General features: G+C 46.0%; 1 protein-coding gene across 1 annotated transcript; it reads right to left on the bottom strand.

Moving 5' to 3' along the window:
• Positions 1-805: 805 nt before the first annotated feature.
• LOC127346728 (acyl transferase 4) lies at positions 806-7,348 on the bottom strand. Its single transcript, XM_051373002.2, has 2 exons — positions 6,861-7,348; positions 806-1,877 (listed from the first exon to the last, which is right to left on the bottom strand). The coding sequence occupies exons 1-2, from the start codon at positions 7,287-7,289 to the stop codon at positions 1,023-1,025; spliced, it is 1,284 nt and encodes a 427-aa protein (XP_051228962.1). The 5' UTR covers positions 7,290-7,348; the 3' UTR covers positions 806-1,022.
• Positions 7,349-7,960: the final 612 nt, after the last annotated feature.

Genomic DNA, 7,960 nt, shown 5'->3' with positions numbered 1-7,960 from the left:
TCCAAATAATGAGATAATATGATTCAAAGTGCCTATAATGTTGGAATTGGTGCAAAACAAGCATGTAGCATCAAAAATTATAGATACGTTTGCAACGTATCAATCTTCTACGCGCTTTTGAAAGCGGCAAGTGATCGACTACATCAACCACGAGATTTATCTCGTTAACGCTTAGCGATCTTCGAGGGTATGTTGATCTTCACCTCATTGTTACCATCTACTAGATTTGATCTTGGCTTGTTATTCCTTCTTGTGGTAGGAATTTTTTTGTTTTTTATGCTATGAATCCGTACACTAATCTCAGTCGTACATCTATTGATCTAATGAAGGTGCACATCCACGAGCCACACATGTTGTCTCTGTGCACGACAAGAGCAGCGAGGCGGTCGAACCAAGTCAAGTTGTTGATCTCGGAGATAAATCGAGGATGATGAGGGAGCGAAGACCGCCAAGGCTTCAAGAAAAAAAGTGGGTAAGGCCGCCCCGCTATCGTGAGTCGTCCGGCAACCTCCTCCTGCAGCGGTAGGGGGAATGGTGGTTGACAAGGGGAGCGGCGGCTGGGTCGCTTTTTTTTACTCGCGTGGCGAAACGATGATGAGACGTTTTTTTTCCAAGACCTCTCGTTCATGAATGATAATTGCAGGGTACTCCCTACAGCATTTTCGCAGATGACAAGGCCAGATAGACATGGTAGTAAAATCATATAGTCATTTATTTCATCTATATTCTTCGAGTGCACCTTGAGATAAGGTATACATACATTGGTCGTCTCATACGCGCGAGGCCACATTTCCTCCCATATGTCCGTAGAAAGCTCGTTCGAGCGCGCTTCTAGTATTGCGCCAAATCCGTTAGCAGAAGTGAAGCAAAGCAAATTACACACACGACACACCGATAGGCCATTCCGACAGGTGTATAAAAGTTGTTTTTGTACTACTAACAGTATAAGAGCTTGATTGCACTGCACTGCAGACGTGATCAATTCACTGGGTGTGGATCGACGACGGTGCACGATCACCTTGTCACTTGCCGGCGGCGGAGGCGAAGGCATTCATCTGGTCCCTGAACTCGGGCAGGTGCGCCTCCTCGACACACATGGTCATCACCCTGGCGCCCACCTTTGGCACCGGCGGCGCGCCGATCACAGCGACGGCCATGAACGGGTGGTACGAGAACGGCACGACGTGCGTCGGCGCGCCCCACCCGTAGTCCGCCTCGAGGAAGCCGAGCCGAGTCCAGTCGGAGACGAAGAGCGAGTCGTACGTGAACCTCAGCTCGTAGGGGTCCTGCGCGAACCCTCCCACAGCCCACCTTGCCACGTCGCCGGCGAGCCGCGCCTTGGCGTCCCTCACCGTGCGCACCACGTCCACCACCTCCCCCGCCGCCACCTCCCCGCTCACGCACGTCACCGTCACCGGGTAGAAGCAGTTGCCGTAGAACCCGGCCCCGGCGCCGGCGAGCATCAGGTGGCGCGTGTTAGCGAAGAAGCAGACGTGGACGGGGCTGTCGTCGCCGAAGCCGGAGAGGACGAGGGCGCGGGTGCGGGACTGCCACGTCTTGGCGACGCAGACGTCGAAGGCGGAGCAGCGCTGCCCCGTGGAGGCGAAGAAGTCGGCCTTGATCATGGCGATGTGGTCCGGGCTGAAGTCCACGGTGTGGCCGCGGAGGTCCAGCAGCTCCAGCTTCGGCGGCGGCGCCGGCATCCGGGGAGGGTCCGGCACCAGGTCGCGGGCCCAGACCGGGGAGACGCGGGGCTTTGAGAGGCCGCGCGCATAGTCCCCCACCGCGTTGATGAACTGCCCGGCGCCCAGGCCGTCGGCGATCGTGTGCACCGAGATCAGGCCCACCACGAAGCCGCCGCAGCTGAACTCCGTCACCTGCCATTACACCTCAAGGATCAGTCCAGGCTTGAGAATTAACAAAATCTGTGTTACTATGTGTAGGCAATTAAGATACACGTGCAAATTTTTCGTTTTCATTTTTAAAAATTTCAAAATATGGGTATCATGTATTTTAAAATAGAAGAAGCATAAGCTACCATGTGGCAAAACACCACTCCGTACAAACAATATTTGAAGGGATGTAGGTGCCAGACTGCCAGCACAGTGACCCAACACATTCTACTACGTAACTGTATAAGGCTGAAATCGATCGGAGGTGGGCAGCATGGTTTTAGCAGTGAGAGCAACCTGACGGATTGACTCCTCTCACCAATATCAGATTTACTATAAACTAATCTTGCCTGTTCTTTTCACCGACGGTCCAACAACTCCCGCACTGGAAGCCACAGCTGATTCTGTGGGATAACTCCACACTTGCCTCTTTCCCCGCGTCACAACTCACAACACAAATGCATCTTCACTTCCACTATATATCAGCAACCGGAAGTCAATGCCAATTGCCAACCAACGAAGAAGTACATATGGGTAACGGCTTAACCCAACACGTACGTACGTAACGTAGTTGGTGACTTGGTGTGTCCATAAAAAGTTTGTAACTTTGTACGGCTAGCGAGGGCAGTAGCACCCTAGCACACCGGAATTTAAACTACAGGTTTGATATTTTGGTGTCTCGTTAAAAATGAAATATTTTTACTCGATGTTCTCGTTGACAGGTGATGATTTTGTCAATCTCAAGACCCATCAGATAAAGTTTCTTCGACGCAGTCTCTCAGAGATGCTCATAGGAGTAGTGTGTGCGTGCGTACGTTTATAGAGGTGAGCGCATGTGCGTATATGTGAGCCTCTATGTATGCACTGCGTTTTGCAAGAAAAAAAAACTTTATACGGCTAGCTAGAAAGCGGTCACCGCAGCCCGAATCGGCTCCTCCCTCCAGCCCAGGTTTTTTGGATGGTAGATCGGTCCCAGATTGTCGTGGTTTTAGTTTATTTTCTAATTAAAATCATAAAAAACGGAAAGAGGTAGAGATTGCAACGACGACGATCATGTACTCTCCGTCTATCTCAAAATATAATATGTTATGTGGTTCTCCAACATAATACACGCGTTAATATAAGTTGAATTAATTCTAAAACTATCTAATATTAGTGGGGAGCCCATATGTATTATGTCAGTATGCATGGCACAGAAAGTGTGTCACATAGTAGTAGCACACATACCGACGTGCAACTTTCAGTGATCTTGCACCGTACAAAGAATATTCTTCCCTAAATACATATCAGGAGCTACGAGCCCAAGAGGCATGCATGATTGATGGATGTTAAGTCCCACTCTTAGCCGGTAGAGTAGGTGTTTCTTTTAGGTCAGGCTAGCCTAAGTACGACATGACACCAGAAAAGAAGATATTGATTGGGAGGCCAGGACAAAAGCGAAAGACGATCAAACCCACATTGATTTCCCAAATACAAATTATGTTTCTCTTTTTAAGAAAAGCAATACACTTGTTTGGGCATGTTTTACGGATTACTTATCTAGTCTAATGAACTAAAGTGTAAGATTATGAGGGAAACTAAAGGTGAAGTAGGTGCTCGATCGATTGCGAAGGAAATTAAAGGGGAAGAGTACTCTTGATAGCTCCCCCAGCAGCTAGCAGCCGGTCGGCTAGCAATTTTGCAGATTTATGATGGGCCTAGATGCCTGCCACTTCAACTGTCGCAACTCCGCTGAGTGTGGTGTAGACCATTACGCGTTCTGTTTGTCTTCTACTCCTATCTGGCACTTTGGATCTTACTTTGAGTGATGCTATGCATAGGACACAAGTACACAACACTTCCGATTTTCGTATGACACTGCAGATCAAACGTCCACGTGTTAGCCTGAACTGCACCGCACCACAAGATTGGTCATCGAAGCAGTACAGATTATCGTAAGCAGCGTATAGTCACCCCGTCTAACTCTTATGCTCTTGTTTTCCAATATGAATCTCTATATATATCTAATACTCTCTGCCAGCTTAATGAAATGGACAAGTGATGGGTAAGTTAAGCATATAATATTTGCGCTAAGCATGTCCAATCTGCGAAAGGTGGCAAGCGAGCTCTGGTTTTCAAGTTGGTATACGTGTACGTAGTAGGTAAACACACAGTCAAGAATGATCCGCTCGCGGTCAATGAGAGCTACTTGGTCGATCCATATGATCCACTCTCCCGAGTCCCGACCTACTACCCGACTACTCATCCAAATTAGAATGTGACCCAACAATACAATATGGTCGCGTGCAGGTCCAACTGATCATCTCGGTTGGTTAAATCAGGCTATTTTTCACCGATGCAACGACTCTTGCTCTTGCTTCCACTAGGTTAATCGACTTCATATGCGTGTTATGATAGCGATATAGCCTTGGAGGCGTGCAAACATGTTGCCTTGCATAGGAATGATTATACAATATGAAACCATATTCCGTTTAAATACACCTTTTATTTTGCTTACGTGTCTCGTGCTCTTTTAAATTCAAACCTTATAAAATCTGACCAACTGTGTAATTTTTTTAAACATATCTAGAATACCTAAAAAATGATAATATAGAAGTACATTTTATGATGATTGAAGAAAATTATAAATATTTATAATACCATAAAATATTAGTATAAACATATATTTTATGTTTATTCTAATAATACTAATTTTGTATTATTGATACTAACATATTTTCACCTATATTTGGTCAAACATAATATTTTTGACTTTGTGTGAACAGTGAGTGCAGGGTAATAAAAACAGACATAGGGTCTAATAGTAGTATCAATTTAATGTTTTGGGTAATAGAAACTATTATTTTTACGGCTGGTCAACACTGTAGGGAGTGGTAAAAATTATATAGAAAACTTGCATTTTTATGGGAGGTGGGAGGTACTTGCTCGCCGGGCTTGACGCCTCAACCTCATATACATCGATTGCTTCCAAAATGTGTTTTTTTTTCGCGTGAAGAATCCAAATCTATATTATAGAAGCTAAGAAGAAGAAGAGAAGTACAAAGCACCCCAAATAAAGTATAAAAAATACATCAAGGGAGCTACTACTCATATCTTTTTCCCTTATCTCCGGGTAGTGGTTGCACTATTGGAGATGCTCACAACCGGAGGCCAACCAGCAAACCATGCTTCATGATTATCCAACACGTACGTAAGAAAAGGCAGCGCAGGCAACATTTCGTGCTCCAAAAGATTGGTGCATATCTTGTGCAAAAGCATGACATCTGCATGCTCCATATGCCCATGCTGTCATGCATGTGATTCATGGAACCAGGTGTGGTGGACATGCAGCATAGCATGCATATGTGCATCTCTAGTTTTGTCATTTAACAGGAAGAGCAAAGATGGATGCATTGCACATCTCTAAAAACAAGAAGGTGGTGCGCGCGTGGTGGTGGGTGGTGGATCGATCTCGAGTCTCCACTCTACATTCTCCACTTTGATGACCTCCAACTGATCTGGTGTAGTAGCTTTCTGCTTTCAGCTAGTGATCTCCACTGCCCAGCTACCCGTGACTGAGCTCCATGTCCACATCGATCTATCATCTGTCGTCGTCGTTGCACAGTGTGTCTCCCGTGTTGTTTTGCACGTCACCTACCGACGCATACGTTTTCTCCTCAGGACTGAAGATACGTGATGTCGACTGGACAATTAGATTAATAATTTCCTAATAACTCGAATAAGATGCCAACAAAAAGGTAGCCAGATATCCTTCGCTCTATTTGAAAGGCATTAGTACATGGAATATGTCCTACATGCAGGGCTGGACAAAAAGCTCGAAGTTCGACGAGTTAAATGAGTGCTCGTTTGCTCGAAGTTGGAGTACTATGACTGCATTTGCTCGTGTCATAGTACTCCAACTTTTATTTCGAAGCATAATATAAACTCACACACTTATATATACGTACATAAATGCGAAAAGTGTCTTTGACACATGGGCACAAGTGCTCTCCTCCCTTTCAGATTTTTGAAAACTTTAAAATTTCACTTTTCTATGTTTCAAAAAATTATGACGTTAAATATATAGATAGATAGATACAGGTGAGATGTATATAAAAAAGTCTCGTTAAAAATACTATTTATTTTGAAATTGTCAGAAATTTCTTTTTTTGTATTTCCTAAAATTTAAAGTATTTTTTACTAGGACTTTTTTTGCATACACTTCTCATGAACATATCTATCCACATATTTAACACCATAATTTTTGAAAACATAGAAGTGTGAGGGTTTGAAATTTTCAAAAAGCTGAAAGTGGAGGGAGCACTGGTGCCCATGTGCACCAAATCCTACATAAATGTACGTACAACTTACCTATTTAAGCCTCTCCAAAAGACAGAGTCCAAAGTTTTGATTAAATAGATTTTAAAATTGATGAAGTGACGGCCGGTACTAGTAGAGATGTCAACTCAAACAAAAAGGACTAGTGACGGCCGGTACTAGTAGGTTTTTTCAGTAGAAAGTTAAATTGCAAATGAGCTTTTTTAGTTGTAAGTAGGAATACCACTAATAAAAATACTCCGGCCCGTCAGATTATTAGTTCCTAGTCGACTATGGACTAGCCACACCCTTTTTTTCTATAGCTAATAAAATAAAGAGGTTTCTACCGAAACTTCTCACGCATATACGAACCATGTGTGTATTCCCGTTTTTTCATCTATTGGAGCTCATCTACCAATATAGAAATACTAGTAGCTTTTTTGCATATGAAAATGTGTAAAGGTAAAAAAATTGCGGGGTTAATTATGTAAAGGCAATTAACCATCACCTTTCACCGTCTGTCTCGATCGACTTTGCGGGTGCAAGCTGTGTGGAGTGCTACTTTTGAACCTAGCTTGGATAGCGTATGATGTGCAGGTCATGTAGCCTGAACTAGGTATCCTGCGCACGCATGCTCATAATAAACCTCGAGCGGAGTATGTGCGTTGGTACCTGCATCATGAGCGGCATGTCGAGCGGCGACACGCCGGGCGCCGGCTCCGGCAGCAGCTCCTCCTTGGGGATGGCCATGGGGTGGTCCAGGTGCCGCACCTCCTCCAGCCCGCACGCCGCCGTCGCCTCCACGAACCACGCGCCCTCGCCGGTGCACGCCACCCGCACCTCCCCGCCCTCCGTCTCCACGAACCGCCCGGCGAACGGGTAGTAGTCCACCAGCGCCTTCCCCAGCGCCTCACGCACCACCCTCGCCGGCGTGCCCTTCCTGTCCGCGGTGGCGCCGTCGAACACGTGGAGCGAGAGCACCAGGTGGCGCAGCCCCGGCACGCGGTCCAGCGCCGATAGCGGGAGCGTCACCCCTGCCGCCGTCGTCGGTGACGATGGCGCCACCAGCGACCTGCTCGTCCTCGTCACCGCGAACCCCATAGCTGCTACCTCAATTGAACTTCCCGTTGCTCGGTTAGGCTTGTCTGTGTGCGACCCTTTGCGTCGTACTCGTCTCTCTATATATAGTACCATGTGAGCTAGCTGTGGTCGTAGTAGGTGAGAAGGATAACCGTGGGGCCCACATGCACTTGCCGATAGACGCGGCACGACTCGATCGGTGACTCTATTACGTACGTCGGTAGAAAATGGGTAAGATCAGATGTCGCACGCAAGAGTAGATAATGACCTGACTTGATCTAGCTGCTAAACTACACCATTAGATCGTGCGGTGGATGCAAGGCCTAGGTCCGTGGAGTCGCATAGAGGGATCATCATCGATAACACTATGCATGCCCTTGTAACCTCACTAGCTAAGAGCATCACTAGTAGTATCCCTAAACCCTTAAACCTTTAAACCATTTTAAGGGTTGAGAATGGGCATTTTTTGACACGTTTAGAGGTTGAAAAACTGGAGCAAAGACTAGAACCCTCAAACCCAACCCTTATAACCCTCAAACCCAACCCTTATAACGGAAGGGTTGGGTTTGAGGGTTCTAGTCTTTGCCCCAAGCCCAACCCTTCAAACTGTCATATGACATATCACAAATTTCATCATCTCAATAACAGTTTGAAAGAAACAATAATCATTCTAATTATTATTACAACACCGA

This window comes from Lolium perenne, chromosome 1, assembly GCF_019359855.2.
Source record: "Lolium perenne isolate Kyuss_39 chromosome 1, Kyuss_2.0, whole genome shotgun sequence".
Lineage (NCBI taxonomy): Eukaryota > Viridiplantae > Streptophyta > Magnoliopsida > Poales > Poaceae > Lolium > Lolium perenne.
This window is presented reverse-complemented; position numbering and strand designations above follow the sequence as displayed.

Coding starts and splice junctions, on each gene's coding strand:
- LOC127346728 (XM_051373002.2), bottom strand. CDS start 7,289: ATGGGGTTCGCGGTGACGAGGACGAGCAGGTCGCTGGTGGCGCCATCG. Junction 1,878..6,860: donor ACATGCCGCTCATGATGCAG/GTACCAACGCAC, acceptor GTGTAATGGCAG/GTGACGGAGTTCAGCTGCGG.